The sequence below is a fragment of the Furipterus horrens genome, unplaced genomic scaffold (genome assembly GCF_987537825.1).
Source record: "Furipterus horrens unplaced genomic scaffold, mFurHor1.1.pri manual_scaffold_4, whole genome shotgun sequence".
Taxonomy (NCBI): Eukaryota; Metazoa; Chordata; class Mammalia; order Chiroptera; family Furipteridae; genus Furipterus; species Furipterus horrens.
The window spans coordinates 69,194,707-69,218,871 of NW_028327174.1; the positions used below are offsets into that span (position 1 = coordinate 69,194,707).

Consider the following 24,165-nt stretch of genomic DNA (forward strand, 5'->3'; position numbering starts at 1 on the left):
AAGGTAGTATCTAACTCACAACACGTGGGCCCTAATCATTAGTAAATAAGTCAGATGAAGGTTATATAGCTCCTAGATTGATGCTTTTCAAACTGTAATATAAAATAACCTAGGGATCTTGTGAAAATGCAGATTCTCATCACGTAGGTCTGGAATGGGGCCTGAGGTGTTTTGGCATTTTTGGCAAGATCCCAGGTAATGCTGATGCTGCTGGTTCAAGAGAAGTAGGGGACCAGTTAGACAGGTGGGCCTGTTAGACAATGCTGGAGTATGCTTTGAAGAGGCACATGGTAATCTTTTCGACATTTTCATATTTGATACTTTTTCTAAAAACTGGATTGATAGGGTGTCAGCAGATCGATGTTGTGTGGTGTGAGATGAGTTTATTTAGGTGAGTGCCATGTCACCGGTTTTATTTTGTGTGTCTGTTCTCATGCTCTCCTGCCACTTGCTATTTTGCTGTATGTTTTATATTATTGAATTTTACAGGAATGCATGAACAGAAACTTGCTGATAAGGTACAATTAGGAACTAGTCCTAGAAAAATATTGATTTCTCTTCTTCCAAGTGTTCGGAAGTGTAAAGGGGATCCTTTTACCAGGCAATAAATCCCATCCTATTGATGCAGATGGCTTCAATTCAGTCTATTCATTTCTCACATCGTAAAGGCACTTGAACAGCCCAAACTGTGCATCACTTCTAGGAGAAAGCAATCAGTATGAATACGCTGCAGATGTTTCCCAAGCAGAATAGATTGGCCTCTGGCCAAGAGTACTGAGAGTTTTAGGTCATCCATTCAGTTCTGTCAACCCTGGCACGTGTCTCCCTTCATTTTCTGATGTAAGAGCTTCTGTCACTGGGTCTTCCTGAGGTTGGTGAGAGAAGTATCTTGGCCAAGGGTAATGAAGGAATAGGCAAACTTTCTCAGAATGTGTCCCCAGAACCTTAGTCTCGTGACATGATATGATGAGTTCTGCAAAAGGAGGTATCCATGGGCAAATATATCTGGGAAACACTGGGTTAAATAAAGTGAACAGCTTTGTTTTCAAAGTACAGGACTTTTCAGAGCCTTTGTTAAAATAAGGTGCAGAGTAAATTTCCACAAGTGTTAAAAAATTACTTTTCTAACTTACCATGCTTTCTCCATTTTAAGATGCCATTGGTTATAAAACACATTCTTAATTTAAATTTTTTAAGGGGGGAAAAGATTCAGCTAGCAAAGTTTTCTCACATGCTTTGTTTGTAAGATGAAGATCCATTTTGTTAATGTTAAAAAGTGAAAAATGCCCTGGCTGATGTGGCTCAGTGGATTGAGCACCAGCCTGTGAACCAGGTCAGTATGCACGTCTGGGTTGTGGGCCAGGCCCCCAGTTGGGAGCGTGTTAGAGGCAACCACACATTCATGTTTCTTTTCCTCTCTTTCTCCCTCCCTTCTCCTCTCTCTAAAAATAAATAAATAAAATTTTTAAAAAGATGTGAAAAAAGTGAACTTGACAATTGAGAAACTATATTATATGGTCACAGAATGTGTATTAGCATCTTAGGCTGTGACTAGTCCAAGGAATACAGTTTAGGAGATACAAGCCTAGAATATTTTTTTGAAAGGGTTGAATTTGCTGTAAGTAGAGACCTAATCACCAGCTAATTTTTTTTTACAGGAAAGAAATGTCATAAAATTAATAACATAGGATTCTGTTTATACTTTATCAAAACAAATAATTTATTCCAGGTAAAAGAGTTTGCATTGATTGGGGCTTTTGATAGCCATGAATCAAGTGTGTTTGAATTTTCAGATATAACTAATACTTTCTCATGTTGAGAGTGGTAATAAAATATACATGCCATCTTAAACTAATAATCTACTAGAATTCATATTAAAAGTATAATTGTAAAGGTAACCTTAGTTTATGAATTGCCAATATATGTCTTTCTATCTGCCGAGGACATTAGCTTGTTTCTAGGTCTCTCATGTCTTTGCCTACCTGGCTGGGGCTTGGGAACTTTTGGATATTTTCAAAAGAAAGTTCTAGTTCTTTCTGAAGATGGATGACATTAAAAGTAACTATTTTAGTATCTACAGAAAGCCTGAATTAATAAAACTCAGCCTAATTTAGTCCTCTTAGCACCTTTGGAGTACAACTGTTTGGATCGTTTATTACAAAATGACAAAAGGCTGAAATGAAAGGAATGCACTTTTATATATTTTTAATTGAAGTGTTTGGGTAGATGATCAGTTTGTGTTATTTCTGAGAGTGACTTAACTAAAAGTTAATAATATCTGTTCCAACTCATTATTTTCACTCATGTCTTCTATGAATATAGAAAAATAGTAACAACTGGCAAAGAAGACTGCATTTCTTTAGCCCCATAGAGCTTATCCTGTCCTTTTTCATTGTTTTCACCATTACCTTCCCTTGGTCTTTTTCTACTGGGGTGCTGCAAGGCCACACCTACACCTGACTATAGCTGTGTTCTGAGAATTTTGATATAGAAGCTAAGACTATTTTGCTCTGTGTCTGTTTCATGTGTGATATTCATAACTGCTATTATGGGGTGTTTGCCACCTATACACATCATGATGAGAACACTACCATTATTTGGAAATAAAAAGTGACCCTAGCCCTGGCCAGGTAGATCAGTTGGTTAGAGCTTTAGCCCTATACACCAAGATTGTGGGCTCAATCCCCAGTCAGGGCACATATAAGAATCAACCAATGAATGCATAAATAACTGGAACAACAAATTGATCTCTCTTTTTCTCTTTCTTTCATTTCTTCTCTCTGTCTAAAATCAATCAATAATTTTTTAAAGTGAGTTCTAGATTTCCCACTATGTTTAGAAACAAAACCATTAGCAATGCAGAATAGTTGTGTATTTTTGCAACTCAGATCTTTCTTCATCATTTATTACTATGTCCTAGGAGCTTCATAGAGCCATTATATAACTGCAGATTTAAAAAAAAAAAACAAACAAACTAACAACCTACTTTAGGTATTTGGAAACTCATAAAAATAGATCCGCTTCAGTAACTCTTTGTGTGCTGAGTGAGCTCTGTACCCACCTAATTTTATCCATGTAAATGCCACAAGTAGTTGGGGGTCTCTCAGCACTTAATGAGGCTGCTATTTAGGATGTTTGAAGGGCAGTGTCTGGTGTGGTATGATGTGGACAGGGTCTGAACCTGAAGTTAGACCAATAGGGTTTGAGTGCCAGCTTTTTCACCCCCAGCTTCTTTGAGATATAATTGACACATAACAATGTATATGTTTAAGGTACACAACTTGATATAATACACTTATATATTATAAAATAATTAGTTAGCTAACACCTGCATCACACCATGTAATTACCATTTCTTTTTTTGTGTTTGTGTGCTGAGACATTTAAGATATACTCTCCTAGCAGCTTTTAAGTATATAATAAAATATTATTAACTATAATTGCCATGTTGTGGATTAGATCCCCAGAATTTATTCCTCTTGTAATTGGAAATTTGTACACTTTGGCCAATTCTTTGTCCCCACCCACCACCCTCCAATTCCTGGTAACCACCGTTCTAGTCTTCATTTTTGAGTTTGGCATTTTAGATTTTACATATTAGTAATATCATCCAGTATTTTTCTCTCTATGACTTATTTCACTTAGCATAGTGCCCTCCAGGTCTATTCATATTATCATAATTGGCAGAATTTCCTTCTTTCTCATGACTGAATAATGTTCCAATGAAAAAATATATACCTATATCTATATCTATGTCTCTATCTATCTTTCTATCTACCTATCTATCTATACATATCTTTATCCAGTGATGGACACTTAGCTTGTTTCCATATCTTAGCTATTTGAATAATGCTGCAATAAACATGGGAGTGCAGGTATCTCATGAGAGCCTATTTTCATTTTCTTTGGACATATACTCAGAAGTGGAATTACTGGATGGTATGGTAGTTCAATTTTTTTAAAAAGAAATCTCCATATTGTTTTCCATCATGGCTGTACCAATTTCTATTCTTAACAACAGTGCAAAAGTGTTCTCTTTTCTCCATATCCATGTCAATATTTGTTATCTCTTGTCTTTTTGATGATATAAGTGCCAGCTTTGTTACTTCCTAACCTTGTATTCATGGACAAATTAAATGATCTCTTTGTGCCTCAAACGTCTTCCTAAAATAGTGATGTTTTTCTACCCAGTGCTGATGGAGGCTCAAATGGGATGGAATACTTTAGTGGCATTTGCCATGCCATTGTCTGTGTCACCCCCAGGTACAATAGTGCTTGATCTTACCATTACCCAAGAAATCCTAACTGCCCCAAAAGAGCTGTATTATAATTTAAAGAATTTAAAAGTCATTTCAAGACCTGAAATTCTCTAGTTCTGCATCCAGAGCTAACGTCTTCCTGTGATTCGAAAGCTCTGACATTGAGCCCTTCTTACTTTTTCTTCTCAAAGTAAAAGCCACAATGTACTCAATGACTACAGAAGACTTTCGTAGTCATTTTAATTTCCATAAAGATGTACAAAAGGAGTTTGCTGGTTTCACTACAATGGAATAGGCTCTCAAAATCTCAGACTTTTATTAACAGAAATATCTGTGGTGTAATTCCATTTCTGGCAAAAGCAGACAGAAGATGGTTGGGAGTTTTTTCTTTTTTTTCTTTCTTTCTTTTTTTAATGAACTAGAATAGCAGAGGTAATATTATATCAAACTATAGGAATTTAATGATCCTATTCCACAAGTGTAGTTTTCATATAAAGGAGTCAAAAGCTATTCTTCTGAACTGTGATATAAAAATCCAGAATGCATTTAGTTATACAATGTATTACTGTACATTAGGAGCCACCACAATGAATGGCAGCACAAAAGGAAACATGGCATGAGACTGAACACACAGTGATTGAAAATCTCTTGGTCCCCTTCTTAGAAATATTGTAAGTTGCTTAGAGTTTTATATGCTTGTCACAGTAAGGATGGACATTTTTAGGATATTTCTAATTGGTGATTTCATACTGGGGAAAGGTTTCCCAGAAAATGAAATGCTGTCATTTGAGGACTTAAATCCAAATCAGGTGTGGGTAAGAATGCAGGGAGTGTTGGGAAGAATAAATCACTCAGGGGGGCATCATCATTCTTTCCAGGGTCTGCAAGTCTGTCCTTATAGTGTCCATAAAATATTACTTCCTGAGCACTGAAGGGAGAGCTGATGCAGGGGAACTCGGGGGCTCCTTTACTGAAAAGTCTTTACAACAAACCCTTGTTTCTCTTCCTTATGACAAAAGTGACACATATTCATTGTAGAAAAAAACTTAAAAATGGAATAAGTAAGGAAAAGAATAAAAAGATCATTTGTAACACCCTGGCAGTGATAATACTGTTAACATTTTGGTATATAGCCTAGTTTTTCTGAAAAGTCATTTTGCCGAGTCAAGTAGGAACTAAGTAAAAGGGAGTCTTGGCTTTGGGAAAAGGAGCAACGAGGTGTTCATCCATTTATCAAAGACTTGTGCTGTCAGGAGAGGCTTTATCTTTTACATCAACAGTAGAGGGAATAAACTGGAAATATTCTAGAAATATGGGGTTTAGGATTTTTTGCTCCTATAAGTTGCAAAGTGTTTTAGTGAACATCATATGAAGCTAATGAGTTTTGTTTGCTTTTTCTCTTAGAGAAGTTAATGACACAACTTCTTATTTAATTAAAAATTGGTTTCTATCCATATTTTAACCTTCAGTCTTCAAATTTTACATTAGTCTTGTCCCCATTAGTGACAAGACTAATGGGGACAATATTCGCCTTCCTGCTGTACTCTTTTTGAGTACGATCATAAACATTTCTCCTCATAGCACTTGATCTCGGATAATCACACCTGCAGGGAGTAAAAGGGGAAGCTGGAAAGAAATAAAGTGAACCCTACTGTATAGGAGGCTATTGGTTTCCCTTGATCCTGTGCATTTTAGGGACCTGCTTGTGAGGCAGAGTGCAGGTTTTATGGTCAGATGACGGGTTCACATCTAGGCTCTCTCATTTACTGGCTGGGGAACCTTGGATAAGGTAATTAATCTTTCCGTGCCCTAGTTTCTTCATCTTCAAAACCAGAGCAATAATACTACGCAGATACTTATCCGGCAGGGGAGATACCATGACCTTGAAGGTGGTTTTCCCAGGGCTGGGCTTATCCATTGCTGTCTGGATGTGCTGACCCCTGCGATTTCCCCAAATGTGGGAAACTCAGCTGCATAATTTGTGATAGTGGGAGACTATGTTCATGCTCTCCCCTAGGAAAAAAAAACAAACAAAACTCTCCAGTCTCGTAGAACTGGTGAGGATCAATGAGATAATGCATTGTAAAGCTGCTTAGCACAGTGCTAAGTGTCCAATAAATGCTAGCTAGAGTATTTGACATGATTGTCCCCTTTGATAGCTAGGTGGCCACAGCGTAAGACTCAAGTTTAGGAAAGGCCCCCTGTAGAGAATTTCTATCTTCTGTATGACTTTCAACAACTCAGGTTTTCTCTTCTGAAATGCAGGCTGTGCAGTTTACATTATAAAGGGGTTTTAGATAGAGACAGCATACTACATTGCAATATCGTGTCTTAACCATAAATAATAAAGGTAAGGCCACCTCCAAAAGATGTCAAGCTTTTCCCTGGAGATGGAGGAGGCCTCCCCTGGGTTAATTAGCACACATCCCTTGAGTGAACATAGAGAAAGGCAAGTCGCAGGGAACAGCTTGGGAAAACAAATGAATGAAATATCGTTTGTGCCAGTGAGAGCACATGAAATATGAAACCCTGGCTAAACTTTTCAAGCTGATTAGGAGTGATGCTGTTCATTGATACATGCAATCCTCCCTTAATAACTAAAGAAAGCAATAAATTTGGGGTTTCAAATCTTGGCTGCTCCTCCTTCTGAGTTCAAGTTTCTGAGAATTCAAGCCAGGTGTTTTCAGTTTGGCTGTAAGATGGCTGCATTAACACAACGGTATGCAGATAAGTTGTTGGAAGACTTCCAAAAGATGTTGTTGGCTTTAGTTTTGATGCATTTTTGGATGAGTCCCCATGGTCGGTAACAGGAGTCCTACGTTGGCATCTAATTAGCAAGGTTTGAAGATTCTCTGTAATAAAACAAGGGGAAATATCTTAAAATGGCATCCTTTAGAAACATTTAAATGTTTAGCGTTCACAAAACCTTTTTGGGGGATGTTCACCTATTCCTCCCTCAAATATAATTGAGAAGCCTTAGTTCTCCCAAGATGAAAGTCAAGGCTGTAATTGGCATGAAAAGGAGCATTGGATTCTGCTTCTTTGCCAAGGTGATCCAGCAAAGGCATGACCTTGCTGGATTCCTACTAAATATTATTTCCACAACTCTGATAGAACCAATTACGGCCCATTCATTTACTGATTCAGTAATATTTACTGAGCCTCTACTATGTGTCAGGCATTGGTATTTCAGCTGTGAAAACAGGTAGACATGGTCCTGCTTCTTGGGGACCTACAGTCTAGTGAAGGATACTGATAAGGAAATGGGGATTTAAATATAACTTGATAAGTGCAAAGATAGGGGAAGGAGGGCACCTAAGTCAGGTTCAGGGAGTAGAATGAATGATCAAAGGCAGTTTCCTTGGGGGAAGACTTTCTCAGCAGTCAAGTTGGTAACTTTTAATTTGCTATTATTTATTCTTGCTGATAGAGCAGATGTTAATACTTTAGGAAAATTTTGCATCTCGGTGAATTGTCTGCATGTTGGAAAGCTCCTCAGACTGGGTTTCAGGAGCTGTAGAGCTGTAATTAGCCCCTAATCTCCCACCCGGAAGGAATTTCTCTGTAGAATCTGAGCCCTGAGCTGGGTTGAGTCAGCCATGAAGGTAACTGTGGTCTTAATCACTTCAGAGCAGGGAATTTTCTCCTAAGTTATAGCTCTTATACTGATTTAGCATTTGAGTCTCACAATGGCACTTCAAGATTGGCAGGGCTCAGGTGGTTGTCCCCTAACACAGTCCCTGGTATCCATAGGGTGCTGTACACACAGTTGGTGCTCAATAAAAATTAGGCAAGGAAGGGAATCCTCATTATATAAATGGATCAAGGGAGGCTTGGGTAAGTGAGAAGACTTGCCCAAAACCCTACAATAAAATAATGGCAGGGACTGAGCTATTAGATTTTCTGAGTCCTGATCTGTTACACCAAACCACTCCTTAGGAGTTTAGGGTGTCAGGGCAAGGTATGACCAAGTGAGGTAGCAAAGGCATGCTTTTGAGGCCCAGGAGGCAAGTTATTGTCACAGAAGTGGGATTCAGACTCTTTGATTCACGCTGTCCCCTAAAGGGATTACAAATCAGCACCTTCTGTTCTGGCTAATAACTGTGTGGGGCAAAACATTATATATTTAGTCTATACCTTGCTTAAATTAAAAAAAAAATGGCCTGCATTTACACATGAGGCTATCACATAAGCATTCCAAATTCCTAGGTTCTCTTAAAAAGATCAGCCTCTCTGGTGGTCAGACTGCCTTTATCCATGAAGACAATTGGCCAGAGCTGAGTTGCTGTCTCCATCCGATGGGGTTCATGATCCTGATTTGGGAAGTGAAATTTCATCTTCTGTCACCCACCTGTCTCCTCTCTTACTAAGGAGGGGGTTCTACTGACTAGGGGAAGGGAGGGAGAACAGAAGGATTGGTGTTTTAAGCAGCAACAAACGTACTAGTTCTCTTGGTAGCCAGAGCCAGAGCCAGAGAGTAAGTTTGGCAAAATAGTTTGTCATGAGACAACAGAAATATTTCAGATCATGCCATTCCTTGCTGTCTCATGAATTCTTACTAATCTTTACCAAATATTTTGTGCCCATCAAATAATGCATTTATATCCAATGCTAAGTAGATTGCTATAGTTGAAAGCAATACCATGTAGTATTTAGTTTTGTGCTTTGTAGTATGACTTTTTAACATAAATACAATGTGTTTTATTTCCAACCCAGTCTCATTTATCATCGTCTCAGCTCTCCTGAGCTGGGCTAATTGCAGTGCTATTTCCTACCAGTAAGACTCAGAAGACTTGGCTTCCTTTGATGACTGGCTTCAGTGTGTGATCTCCACTGGCCCCTGACGGGACTGTGCTGTGTTACTTGGCTGGTTCAGAGGCTCCAAAGGAGATGAGGGTACCCACCCTAGTGCAAGCTATAGAAGGATGGCTGTAGGCAAGCCAGAGAGACCCCAATCTTTTCTGGCACACACCAAGCTCAACTGTCAAAAACATGGCATAAATTCTAGGGGCCTGCTGGGTTTAGTCACTGAGAACAGAGGGCGAACAGTGTGGTATAGCATAAACAACATAGATGTTGGGGGTCAGGCACAACAAATTCCAATCCAGCTCTATCAGCCCTAAACTTGCCCAAGTCATTCACTTTAGTCTCAGTTCCCCCATCTATAAAAGGGGGGATTTAGCATCGGCACATAGTAAGAATTCCATAAATGTTATTCATTTTATTTTCTCTATTTTATATACAAGGGACCTAAATAACTTTCCTAAGGTGAAGTAAATGGCAGAGCCTGCCCTGGAACCGTGGTTCTTTCATTCCGAAGTCAATGCACTCAAACCACCATGTCTATTCCCTTCCTAGTGCCTGCCTCTCAAAGTATGAGCATGATGTAAAATGCTTAGCACTGTGCTAGAGCGTAGGTTTCAGTAACTGGCAGTGATTATTGTTAGAGACAGGGGAGTTCAACAGAGCTGAAGTGCTATCTAGAGGTTCAATTACTTACAGAACCTCATTGTGACAGGGACCCCAATTCACAGGTAAATCTTTTCAGGCCCATTTACACGTATAGACGGTCGTGGTGACTCGAGTGTAAGAGATGATGATGGTAGTGGTGATGGTTAGTGACTAGAAAAGAAACATGACTTCATTAATGAAAACTTAAAATAGAAGATGCCTCAGTGCAATGGAGTAGTGAATGGCTCTCCCTGCTGAACATACCTCTCTTGTCAGTTATCAGACATATGAGCATCCTCCAGGATTCCTGGTCATTCTTGGTAAGAAATCGGTGAGAAAGTGCAAGCTTTGTAATCCAAATGTCTAGGAGGGTGTTGCTTTTCGTAATGCAGAGATAAAATGAAATGATCCTTCAAAGGCAGTGGTGACTACCCACAGCATACTTGGGAGTCAGTAAAAACCTCATTTTTCATACCAGCATTCGAGAGCTGACCTTTAAAACCACCACATCTGGGGAGAATGTGTGATTTGATGCAGAACATCTTAGGGCCTGCTGAAAAATGAATGGCCAAGAATGTGCTCATCAGTTTCCTTCTCCTTCAAGGAGCTCAGAATTGCTTAGGTTATAAAAATCAGTTCTTGGGCACTTCTGAAATAGCATTTGCTTAAGTAGGTCTTCTGTGCAGAGTAGATTAAGCACATATATAAATGGGATGCTAATTCATGCACCTGGTGTGAAAATGAAGGGCGTGTGTATATGTGCGTCTTCAGAGTGAAGTTTCGCCATTCAAGGTAGATAGTTATATAATAAGTTTAGCAAAGTGTCATTTGGAAAAAGGTGGAACTGCTTTAAAAGAAGAGACCCACTAAAGAAATCACTTTGTTATAGAGATGGTGCATTGAGGTTCATGCACTAACTACATTTAGGGTCCAAGAAATAATACTAATGAATATAAAATCAGCTTTTGACTTGTAAAATCTCAAAATACCTTCAGGTTCAGAAGGCATTAAAAAGAAGCCTATTTGTATTCATAATACCACTTTTAAAGGGCCACGGAATTATGTGGAAAACAGAATTGGACAAATGGTCATCTCACAAATTCATGTTCAGGTGAAATAGCGTCTGTCTGATCTCATGTGTCATCATCTGCTAAATGAAGGTCTGGGCAGTGATGCTGAGAAAAACTCTTTGTAGCTGCTAATTCTGAGCAGCCTGGGCCGTGAGACACCTCAGGGCCTGGATCTATCACAGTCAGACTCCTCTGTACCCCGACCATGCACAGTTAGCATTTTCCCTGGCTAGTCTCCAGCTGGCTTCAACTTTCAGAACAGCAAATGAAAAACTTTCCTCCTGATATTTTCTGATGAGGATCCAGATGTTGGAATCAGTGGGTTTTCAGAGTTTCTGCTTGTAGTAATGAGGGAGGCCAGAAGCCACTTAACCACAAAGCGGCTGAGCTTCCGCAGGAGATACCTGCCAATCAGCCTTCATCTTGGCTCCTGCAAGGAGAGAGAGACAGAGAGAGAGAGAGAGAGAGAGAGAGAGAGAGAGAGAGAGAGAGAGAGAGAGAGAGAGAGATCAAGGAACAGATCTATTTCTGAAGCTCTAAGTGAAAACTGATTCGATGGGTACAGTAGAAAGGTTTTCATCTTTTCAAAGCCTGTAATATTAGAAAATTTGCTGATGGTAGTAGTTACTGGTCTGGAAGATTGACACTGACCCTGCTAGTCTGGCCCACTGGGACACTTCTTGCTTAACCACTCCCTCTTTTCCTTCAATATTTGCAGAGTACTTGCTACATGTCAGGCAGGTTGCTATAGACCAGACATTAAACAGCAACAGCAGCAACAAGTTACACCCTGTCCCTGACCTCAGGGAGTACAGTCTGGTGGAGGGAGAGGCAAGAAGATGGGCAATTTCAGTATGGCTTCGTATGTGCTAGGCTGAGGGTGAAAAGAAGATCACCAAACCTAGTACACAGGCAGCAATTAGGCAAAGATGATAGGCGGTGGCAGGAACATTCCAGACAGAGGGACGGTGTATGCAGAGGCCTAGTTGGGAAGCTAAAGAGAGTGCCCTGAGTTTGCACAATTGCAAGTAGTTCCCTCATGGGGCAGGGATGGGGGTGGGCAATAGGGAGGGAAAGGGCTGAGAGATGAGTCTGGAGGAGGCAGGGGCTGGCTGGGTCATGGAGGGTCTTTTCTGCCATATGAAGAGGTTTGGACCTTTACTCTAGCGCAGTGGGGACAAGGAAGTTTTGTGATTGGATTACCATATGGCCATTGTGACACAGTATTGAGCCCTGGGGGTGGAGTGTCTTACAGTGGGTCTTGTCAGGTTTTAGGGGTGGACCCACCACTTAGGTGGCACTGACAGCAAGTGAGTGCTGGTCACTCCTGTCAGTCAGTCCATGGGTGGGAGGGAGAGCATGAGGGGTGTTTTTTCTTTTTTGAATTAAAAAAGAAAATACCATAAAGCCTGATGTAAACAGTAGTAAATGTTAAATGATAATAAGTCAGGTGGTCTCCTTTGAAATTGAAAATGCTCTGAGATAAGCTGAAGAAGGGGCAATAAAGCTGAAATGGCCAGAGGGCATTTAACCAAAATCCATTTGTTCTTGAAAGCAACCTAAAAGATATAGGAAACAGTATTAAGAGTCACACAGAGAAGCTCTGACTAAAACAGTGCAGCTGGAAATTGCCTCTGTCGGTGTGTTCTTCAATAAAGGTTGTTTTCTGCTGACACTTGTTTCCTCCTGTGATGGTTCTCTTATATTTGATGGTCAATTTTCCACAAGGTTTGCCATAATGTTTCCTCAGAGCTTAGGTTTTTACATTTTAATTCATTTGATGGCTCTTAACCTAAGACAATATATGCTGTTTGCACAATGCAGGTCAGTTTTCTGGCTGATAAATTACTCAAATCCCAACCCTCCTCTTTTCTCTGCTTGTTCTCATCTGTCTTGCTTTGAGGAGACTCACTGGCCGAAAAGGCAGTCTCTCCCTGTTCAAGTGCAGCCTGTGATCTGGCACATCCCATAATTTGGCTTCAGTATCTCCCCATGATGTACATTTGGGCTCTCTTAAGTCACCCCTCCCCCAACCCCTTGACGTCATTATTTCCCTCCTGCTGAAGCCCTCCCAAGATGCCATTTATCTTTCAAAGTCCAACACAAACTTGATATTCTTCGTGCTCCAAGGTTGATAAGCACACTGTACTTTCAAGACAGAGAAGTCTGTGGTGGGGTAAAAGCAGCAGAATTTAATTACTGTTTTATATTAGTCTGGTATTCCCATCCATATGACACACCTTTCTTGAGCACAGAACCATATCTTTTGGTACTTCTGTAATGTCAACTAGAGCTTAGCACAGAATTTAATAAATATAAATTAAAAGACATATTTTGATTATGTTGTGACTTGGCAAGAGCTGCGATGATTTTCATTTAGAGGCTCATGGTAAAATGAGTCTAGATCTCTAGGTGTAGCTACAATAGCTCAGAGCATTCTGTCACGATTGTAGGTTTGCGATATAGTTCTTCCTATACGTTAGCTGGGCAACTGCTTGGCTAGCTTCCTGCTGAGTGGCCTAGCACCAAGGAATGGACAAGAGCAACACAGTAACTATGCTATTCACTCAACTTTTATCCAATGCAGGTTTACTCAAAGTAGAACATCAACATGCATTAATATCCTACTCACACTTTAATACACAGCAATCAATGGCAGATAATGAACCCGAGTTCCAGTCTCAGTCTGCAGGTCCGGGAGAGAGCATGGGGGCAAGGGAGTTGTCAGCATCCTACAAGGAAGGATCTCCAGAGCCAGGTGGGCAGCAGGTCAGACGCAGTCCTCAGTCCAGCAGGGCAGAACCTCCAGTGGCTGATATCAAGGGAAACCAGCATGGCGTGGAGCAGCACTCTGGTGTGCGGAGCTCAGTTGTCTCAGCAGTGGTCTTGGAGCCTGCCTCAGTTATAGCCTTGAGAGTGGTGTACTCCACCCTTCCGGGTCTTTTCAGTTAAAGTCTTGACACCCCTGATGCCAAATGGGGAATTTTCCCCAGAGCCTATGGGTGGTACATGGCTGTTTTGCTTGGCACCCATGACGGCAAGTGTGGAATTTCCCCAGGAGCCTATCTGTGCTGGTCTTGCCCTGCAGACATGGCTATTCTGATCACACGTGCAGATATCTTAGTTGTGTCTCCTTGCCAGATGTATCTGCTCTGACCACGTGTGCAGATATCATAAATGTGTCTCCTTGTCAGATGTGTCTGCTCTGACTTAGGTAGTTCCTTTCTTGAACCAAAGGGCCATGGCTGACTGACAGTCTCTTTGGTTGACATGAGTGACTCCAATTTGTCTTATATACTTTACGCTATCTTGATCAGACCAATGCCATTTTATTGGTCCTGCTCTCCACACATTCAGACAGTGGTACTTGGAATCTGTGCAGCCACTGGCCCGCATATCTATTAGCACATGAGGAGTGACTTCCTTTTGCCAAGGGGAAACTTCAAGAGTGGTGTGGGTGGTCTGTGGCGATAGAGCAGCTGTAGCCCTAGGACTGCGGATGGTCAGTGTCTTTCTGTTGCAAGTTTCTAGCATTTCTATGCTCTTATTTCACACAGGACTAGCTCAGGGCAGAATAATGAAGCATGCAAAATCTCCCTTTCTGCTATCTCTGGAAGCGGAGAGAGCTTTCCCAGTCAGTACCCTTGCTCTGCAAACAAAGCATCGGGGTTGTCATTGTCATTGCACCTAATGTGATCTGGCTTTACGTGAGACTCTTGGGAGTATTTGCAGTTTAAATAGTTAAAGAAACAACAAAAATTGATGTCTGGTGGAAAGTTTCCTGTCTTATGCCATTTGAGTGATGGCTTAAGCAAGGCAGCTTCCATTTTACTTTTGTTTCCCAATTTTTGTTGATTTGTATTGCCTCAATATTTCTATCCTACAGCTTCCTGCTTAACTCTCAAGCCTCACCCTTCCAATCCAGGGTTCCACTTATAATCTAGTCAAGATTAAGGGAATTTTGGTCAAAGGTGAGAAGATACTTGCTGCTTGTAAACTGAATTTTGATGTAGCTAAAATTCAAACTCTAGTGTCTGGGGATGAATGATAGAAGGGTGAGCAGGAAGGGGAATTTGAATGGTCTCCATCTTTTAAACAATGGTTTGAGTGTATTCGTGGACATTACTGGTTATTCAACCAAGGAACCCCTTTTGTGTGTTTTTATCTGTACTTATCAGGGGTACAGACATCTGATGTTAGAATATCTTTGAGTGTCATTCTTTCCTTATGGGATTGATCCTTTGTTATGACATGGCGGGCAAACAGATCAGATACTTGTTAGACTTATATGGGGCAGGGTTCTGGAGGTCCTAGCTTTACAGGCATTGAGACTTTATTTGCTGGATCATGACATGGTGGTGGTGAGAGTGGGCAAGGGGCACAGAGCCCAGAAGGGGCTGGGGCAGTATGAGTGGCTGGGGGCACATGGGGAGTTGGGGTAATAGCTGTTTATATCAAATTATGAATGTATTACAGTATTTCAGTGACAGGAACTGCTGGGCCTGTGTGACTGGCTGATAGTGGCCCTGTATCCATACATGCACTTGTTGATGAGGAAAGAAAGCAGGATTTGAAGTTAGGAAACTGAAACTTGACTCCTAGCTCTGCCAACCATGAGTTGTGGGTTTGGGGCAAGTTGCTTGAACATTGAGCCTCAGTTTTCCCATCTGTAAAATAGAAATAATAATTAGTTCTCCATCTCAAGTTAGTAGTAAGATGACATAGATGAGAACACTTTATTAAATTAGAAAGTCTTCTGGCTAAGTTTATTATCTGATGTTTTGCGTCATTGTTTAGTTCTGTTGTTTGGTGTTAACTTCAAGTATGTAAGTGTTTAGAGTTGTTTACCTGATTATTATATTTCTGTGCTTTTTGAGTCCACTTTTTGTACATTTTTCTTGTTAGGGTGTGGGCTTGGAAGTTATATAAGTAGATTTTGTTTGAACTATGTGCAAGATAAGGATAAACAGGGTCCGAGTGAGGGCCTGAGGGATTCTTTTATATGGAAAGTTAAAAAAAAAATTAGCACATCTCAGTTAGGGCTTTGTAAAACTCTCTTTGCTAGTTTCTTGCTTTCAAGATATATGGAAAAATGGAATTCTAAATGTGGTATGATGTGTCGATTATTTTAAAATATATACTACCAATATGTAAAGATCAAATTTTTAGTGAAGGTGATAGAGAAAATTTATCACTCATGCACTCAGGCATTTATTAAATGACATATGTAGCTACTCTCTTGCAGAAAGTGAAAGAAGTAGGATACCTGGGATTCTTCTTAGAAGTGTGTGTGTACCATTTTAATCCAGTTGAAGAATATAGCATGACTCTAAGGAAGAAGTTATATAGTTTTTCATGGACCCAGGGAGTGGGGGAAGTGAGGGGAGTGGGGGAAGTGAGGGGAGTGGGAGGCAAAATGACCCTTTTAAGAGGAAAATTTCTTTTCCATCAAGAGTTCTTTGAAAAAAAAAAAGTTCATCTCTTGAATTGGAATATGTGCCTTAGCAAGAGCTTCAGGTACCTAACACCAAACATGAGAAGGATGTTGCATCGTGTGCTTCTGTAAATCACCACGTGGGACCGGTGTGTACTTTGTTGGTGTGTTCGGTGTCTGTGGACTGTGTTCTCTTTCTGTGGACTGTGTTCACCCAGGCTGTCACTACCGCCCGTTCGGCTAGGCATGAGCGGTGTACTACCAGCAGCGATCTGACGATGGCAGCATTGGGCGACCTATCTCCCTTCCTCAGCACCCACGCTGCGTGAGCGCGCCCCGTAGCCTGTTCCACAGCAGTGTTTGGATTTCAGACCGTCACTCAGACTTTCTACTGCTTAATGATTGTATGTATGTAAATGTCTCTGCTTTTTTCTGTGGAAGAGGTCCAATCTTTCATTCTTGTTTTGGTTTTCAGTTAATGATTATATGTAATTATATTCAAATAAAATATTTATAAATAATTACATATAATTATTGGTATGTAAAACTTGGAATTCATGAACATCAGCTTTGATGAAAGGTACCCTTCCACTGGGGAGGTGTCAGTCTTAGGATTATTATTTGTTTCGGTTTAAAAGACATTAGTGGCAGGAATCTGCAATTCTTTCATTGGTGTTTTTATAAGATTCAGGGGTTTTTGTTTGTTCGCTTTTTAAATAATAGGGTATATATCTGGTAAATCTCTAAGGAATATATTATAGATTCACAACATCTGGAGAATTCTCTACAAAAAAACAAATTACATCTTTCTTAAAAATTTCAGAAATAGTCATCCTTGAATTCTGAAAGGTCATCAAGGGGTCACCCAGGTCAGCTCTCAGCGTGCTTTGTATTTACCACCAGACGGAAGCGTGCAGTTGCCCTCTCCTCCCCGTTAGTCCCAGTGACCAGGGCCACATGCATTTTGAGGTCTGTACTGCTATTGAGAACAGAAAAGTGAAAATTATTCGAAGCCAGTCCAGAATTCAAATTTTGCCAACACCCGAGGTTCAGGCATGTTTTGCTGTTTGTTCCTCTTTAGCTGTTAGCCACAGGTGGAGCTGCAAATGGAAAAAAGGCTCAGAGCAAAAGGTCTTAATTTTCCAGGGAGAGTGAGCTATAAAAGCAGCCTCTAGGTACCGTCTGTGGTTGAGGGCAACAGGAAACCAAAGGGAAAGGGTAGATAAAGGGGATGAGCAGCTGGAGCTCTGTAAGGTTAGACTTTCAGAAAGGACTCCCGGACGTGGTATGGGGCCGAGAATGTTCCTAGTGATGGGGAGCAGAACGCACAGTCACTCTTTCCTCTGAGGTTGCCCTGATTCTAGAAGCACGTTGACTAAAGACACACTGAGAGATTTAGCTTTAAATCTTGAGTTGGCTTGATGCAGACCTTTTAATTCCCCTGAGACTGAATGGGATGCCAAATCTATGTGAAGACTGTGTATACAGCACACCAAATTTTCGCAAGAGTCCCGCATCCTGTTTTGATTTAGGTCATAATCATGACCACACGTTATGTATGCAATGGTGTAGCAGATAAGGAAAATGCTCTTAGTAGGTTAACCTAAATGTTCCTGTAAATGGCTCCATATGTGTATTTTGGAGACTTTAGAACATGACAGCACCCCCCCCCCCCCCGCCCCAAACGCTTTCGTGTGCAATGTTCAGGCTCTAGGGATTTCATGTCATGTGCTATAAATGCGATGTATATTAGGGAAATCAGCCTAAGACACACAAAGAAAATTCTATGAGGTTCTTATTTTCCTGTTTTGACTTTTATTTCTCCATTTTTTGGTTGTAAGGGGAAATCATGCATCTATTAATCTTTTACCTAGAAACTTCAAAATACTGAGCTTGAGATCTTTTAAATGTCACAATCTAGACTGGTCTCAGGTAAATCACTTTACCTCCTTAAACTTGAGTTTTCCTTTTGATAAAATAGGAGGTTGGACTTTGTGTTCTTCTTTTGTGAGTGTATGATCTCCTCCCTTCATTGTGTCTAGCATTGTGCAAGGTTTTTTGGAGGACAGACTTGAGGGCTATATTTTAACTTTTCAAAACATATTCTCAACTCTTATTTTAGTTCTTCTCACAAGAGGCCTCTATGATATTGCCTTTTTCCAATCTCCTGCTACCCCTGCCCCAAGTCTGTTTAAGTCTCTCGACTCCCTTGTCCCTTGACTGCCACTTCCTCCCACTGGTTTCTTTGCTTTTAGCCCTGCACCTCTACAATCTATTCTTTACTCATCCTCAACATGATCTTTTGAAAACTAAATTAGAACATGTCTCTCTCTACTTCTAAAACCTTTCAGAGACTTCTCTTTGTCCTTGGAAATACAAATCTATTCCCGCCTCAGGGTCTTTGCACTTCCTCTGCTTGGAACACTCTTTCCTGCAGATCAGCAATTTTCAACCAGGGTGCTGCAATAATTTTTAAAACACGCAATAAGTGAGTATTAGTCAGGGGCACTGGTCTCTTTTCCCTGAGATTGTCAAATAAAACAATGACAATAGCCAACATAATAGCAGTCTGATGGAAATGAATCAAAATTATACCTATTTTTTTGGTCAGATTTACAAAAATATATATTTTTTGGTATGCTATAGAATTTTAGTAATTAGTTTATGAGTGCCACAAGATGAAGAAGGTTGAAAATTGCTGCCTTAGATCTTTGCACAAACGACTGCTTTTCAAGCAGGCTGCAGTTTAAATATTACTCCTTCAGAGAGGCCTTCCCTGGCCTCTCCATCTAAAACAGCCATGTCTTTTGCTTAATGTCTGACACATTACATAGTTTTATTTATGTAGCATATTCTACCTGAAATTGTCCTGCATGTTGATTTTTGCTGTTGTTATCATTGCCTGTCTCATCTCAGTATAGCCTACATGCTTCATGGGCGTGGATACTATGCGGCCTTGTTCACTGTGTGTCCTCAGCAGCTGAAGCAGAGTCTGGCATATGATAATAGGTGCTCAAGGAGTGTTTGTAGAATAAATGAACGAATGATGTCACAGGCAGGAAAACTACATGCTAGAGATGCTCTGGTTACATAGCTAATTAAAAGTAGGGCTCCGACTACACTCAGGCCTCCTCCACGTTTCTTTCTTTCAGGTCCTATTGCCACACAACAAGCCTAACTTAGAGATAATTCTTTCATTCACTATTTGTTTATTTATCGCCCAGATACTTATGGAGCTCTTATTATGTTTCAGACACTATTTTGTATCAATGGTTCTCAACCAGGAGGGATGTTGCTGCCCTGTGAACATTTTTCAATGTCTAGTGTCATTTGTGGTTGTTACAGCTGGGGTGGGGGGTGCAGCTGGCATCTAGTGAATAGAGGCCAGTAAACATTCCACAATATGCTGGACTCCCTCCCCCCAAATAGAGAATTATTCAGCCTAAAAGGTCAATAAGGCTGAGCTTGGGAAACCCTGCTCTAGATGAACAGACTGATACTTGTTCCCATGGAGTTTCTAACCTATGGTGGGGAGACAGATGACGGACAGTATGTATCGTACATAAATAAATTGAAGACCATGTCAAAAAGGTGGTGTGATGAAAGAGAGAAAAGTCAAAACAGAGCAGTGCTGGACGGCACTGTGGGTGGTGTGGGAGGGATGGGCTATAATCTTAGCTTCCTTGGGAGGTGAACCAGGAAAAGAGAATTTGCCTCTGGAGGTTTAGCTGTGTGACCTGGACTGACTGGTCCTTGGGGTCCAGCCCAGTGCTGCAGGACATTAGCCCACTCAACCCAGATCATCTTCGCACTGGAAAAATATGAAACCCTCCTGAACCAAGGGGCATGTTAACCACCAAAGAAGAACAGAGCAAACTGCCATGGGCTAGAAATGTTATTTTCCACTCCTTTTCAGGAGTGTTTACATTTTCCTCTTTCTCAACACTTCAGCACTCTAAGATCACTAATGCAGGACAGTGTTAATTTGATGCAAGTTTTACTGCTCATTGTCAGCTTCTCACTTTTCTCTCAAAGCAAAAGTAGCGTGATTTCAGTCTCAAGGGCATTTTGAATTTTTAGTTGTACAGAGGTTTCTGTCTGTCTAGGTAAATTTCCTAAGCTCAACAGAAACAATTGTAGATTTTAATATCTTGGGAGAGCTGTAGGTATCAATAGTTGATGCTGATAAAACTCAGGTCAATGAAATAGTTTTTTATATATATAAAATACACACACTTTATATATGGATGTGTGTGTATATGTATCAATTACATTTAAGATCTCACTGAAAAGCAGACTAAAATTGTGGTTTTGGTAATTTGGTAAGCATATACTCGCTTTATTTTTCTCTCTCTTATTTCTTTACCAAGCATTGGCACCCCATAGGTACCCAACAAATGTTTATTGAGTTAACGAACACATTGCTAGATTCTAAGTTGTTTTTTCACATATGTATGAACTTAGTTATTTCGCCAAAATACAATTTAGTAAATATTGTATAATAGCATATTCTTACAGCATTATCACTGTGACATAGTCATTTATTTCTTAATCTGTGGTTTTCTATTTTCTAAACTTATTGCATAGGATCTGATTTGACTCATGGGTTTCTGAATCTAGTAAGCATAAGACTTTTAGTAATAAATATTTTTTTCTGTATACCTTTTACCTAGAAAGGATTATTAAGCAAGAAAATAGTATTCAGTAAATGTTTTTGATTCAAATGTTTGTGAATAGACATTGTTGAAGAACTTACTGATAGCGCACCATTTTATTTTGGGTGCCATTTTATTCTAGTGAAGACCTTGTTGACCAGTTTACTGGATGTCTGTTTATTTATTTATTTATTTATTTATTTTTAGTGCTATTTCTTTACAATTGAGTTTGGCCTTTGCAAGCAAGAAGGGCAACTGCGGGCATATGGAGCAGGACTACTTTCTTCCATTGGAGAGTTAAAGGTATGAAGCTGTGAATGAAAGTATCCTTTCCAAGCACACTGCTTCAAGGTCATGGAAAATATTGATTTGTTTGTCTGCACATTTCTAGTTGCAGATTCTCCATAAATATTTAACACAGAGGAGCTGGCACCTCAGATGTGGGTGCTGACCTAACTTTTTGCACTTCTGAAAATGGGTCATGCCTTTCTGGGTTTGTGGTGTGACTCAAACGGATGAGCATTTATGTGCACAATCAACAGGAATGACAAATGCATGCTCAAATGCTGGCTAACAAATGGCTGCCCCAAATTTAGTGCTGAACAGTAGGCAACGAGCTGGCAGTGAGTGTACCGATTGAAATTTCCTTGTAAGGTTGCTCATTTCTGTCACCCCATGGTTCCCATGGACTCCCCAGCATTTAATTCCTAAAGGGGAACTTGAGATTATTTTAGCTTCTTCAAAATTAATGTATATTAAAACATATGTGGACATATGTAATTTAGAAAAAAATCTAAATAAACATATGGTCTGAGAGGTATCTAATATGTGTAGTGATGCCTAAGGGATGCTATTTGTTTGCCTTAAAATACAGTAAAATTACCATTTATTCAGAAATATTGGGGCCTGAGGCATCTGATAATTTAAATATTCTGGTTACTTAACAATTACTCTGTATACCACTGGGAATAGCAAGTTTTGATGAATTCAGAATGTGATGTGAAATATAATCTGGAAATGATACTAAAAATAATTTTATCTTTCTTTGATTTTTCACACTAAGGTCAGGATTATGGACTATGTTTGGATTTTGGTTATTCTTAGAGTATTGATTGTTCTTATATAATATAATTAGGAAATATATGATCATTGGAGCACTTTGGTTGTTTCTGTTCTTGAAAGGTACCATTTAACTATAATTTTATCAAGTCCTCTCAATTTATGACCTCATTCATTCATTCCCCAAACATTTGGTTGAGCACCTAGCACATGCCATGTACTGTGCCTGTCACTAGCAGATACAAATACAAATAATAATGATGAAGAATAAGAATAAGAATAAAATAACAACTACCTCAATGGACACTTAAATAGACCTTAGTATTTTCAGTGCTTTAGCCATATAAACCCATTAAATTCTCAAAAGAACACAATGAGATAAGCAGTATTATCATTATAGATGAGAAAACCAAAGCATGAAAACATTAAGAAACTTGCCCGAGGTCACACAGCTAATAATGTTGGAGCTGGACCCAACCAAGTCTTGCTCCAGAATCTGAGCCTTTAACCATGAGACCACACTGCCTGGGACTCCTGTTATTAAGGAGTTTACATTCTAGTTCAAGAGATAACAATCAGATAACACAATGTGGCAAATGTGCCTGGCACCTATCGGGCCATGCTTGGGAAGACTCCTGACAAGGACCCATCTGTCCAAGCTGACTCTTAAGGAATGGAGAGGGTGAGTATGGGAGAAGATGAAATAATACAGATCAGTCAGGGGACAGCAGTGTGCTCTTGTCAAATCCGCCCCATTTAGGGAGCTGCTTGAGGCTTGGCATGGCTGGAAGAGAGATGACACTATTTAACAGAACAAAAGCCTGATATAACATGGTGAAATATTTTTTACTAAATTCTTAACCAAAATATCCATTTGGGGTGAATCTTGGCATAGTGGCCAGAGCCCACAACAATAGCATGATATCATACTTCTGAAAGACCCCTGCCTTCTATAAAGTGCTTTTTGATTTCCCTGAAAAAAGAATTAGTCAGAAAATGATGTAGCTCTTGAGCTACATCTATTTACATTCTCCTCAGAGGGTTTATAAATTACACCAGAAACAAAAGAAACAAATCTCTCTCATTGTCCCAACTTTCGACAGGGTCCTCTGATCTGGTTAATGAGGCATGTTTAGGCAGCATTGGAGTGAATCTGTTGTTTCTGTTTCTATTGGTGTGGGCAGAATCATCTAGAAATGGAAATCAGCCAGAAATTTATACACCGAAGGGCATTGTCTGCCATGAATCTTCTTGTTCTGGCCTATCACCTCTGGCCATTAGCATTCTTCCATTCTCAAGTTTTAACACCCTAATATCCTTATGATTGCTGCTTTGGACCATTTTTACAATTCAGGAATTCTTTGTATAAGAAATGTCTTCTGATTGTTCACAGAGAATGCATAACATGATGTAGGTGATTTCCATAGCACCCCCCCACCCCCGCCCTGCTCTTGTAGCATCCAGAGCCCTCTCACAGTATTGCTGAGTACTTCAGTCTAACTTTTATTTAAATTAACTAATGATAGTTCTTGATCTAGGTAGAGATAACTTTATTAATAGCATTAAAATAATTCCAGTGTAGACATATTTACAATTTTGAATTCAGTTACCTTATATGGTAAAATATTTTTGCTCTTCTACCTACAGCCTCAGTATAGGTCCCAGCTAAGTTGTTGGAGGTTTTGGTGTAGCCTTTATAATTTTTGCAAAAATATCCACAATTCATCTTCTCTCCTTGAACAGAACACATTTTAAAATTTGTGCTTTAAGAGGCTAGATTTTCTTGGGCATAGATGTTTCACTTCAAAGCTGACCAAGTATTTTCAAGCAGTATATATATAGTTTGGAGGATAACTTTCATTTTTTTTTAAATAATAACAATGTTTTTTTTTTACAGTTTTTGAAAGTGCTTATTTTTATTTTTAAAGATAGAAACAAAATATATGGAAAAGCTTGTAAAAGCTAACATAAACCTGATAGCCATAATGAGTTTTTAAAAAAAAATTCAGCAATGGTTAATCTCCCTTTTGTTCTAATAATCTGTTATGTCATGAACTTTCAGAAATTCTGAAAGTGTGTTTGGGGTAGGGCCTTTCCTTCCCTTCATCACTGTGGAGAGCAGTTAATAATGAGCTAAGTTATCTGGAAAAATGAACTTTAAAAAAAAGTTGAAAGTAGCGTAATTGACTGCTATTCACCCACAGTCTATCTTGTGTCTTTGACACCCTTTTCCTCTC

General features: G+C 39.7%; 1 protein-coding gene and 1 non-coding gene across 2 annotated transcripts in view; both read left to right on the forward strand.

Annotated features, from left to right (window-relative positions):
* Positions 1–24,165, forward strand: part of TPH2 (tryptophan hydroxylase 2) — a 93,382-nt gene that overhangs the window by 63,570 nt on the left and 5,647 nt on the right. The window contains exon 9 of the mRNA XM_090275649.1: positions 21,077–21,172. Within this exon, the coding sequence (XP_090131775.1) occupies positions 21,077–21,172 (96 nt within the window). The remainder of the gene's footprint in view (positions 1–21,076; positions 21,173–24,165) is intronic.
* LOC150012179 (U1 spliceosomal RNA) lies at positions 6,112–6,273 on the forward strand. Its single transcript, XR_016510990.1, has one exon. It is a non-coding gene; the product is annotated as a U1 spliceosomal RNA (small nuclear RNA).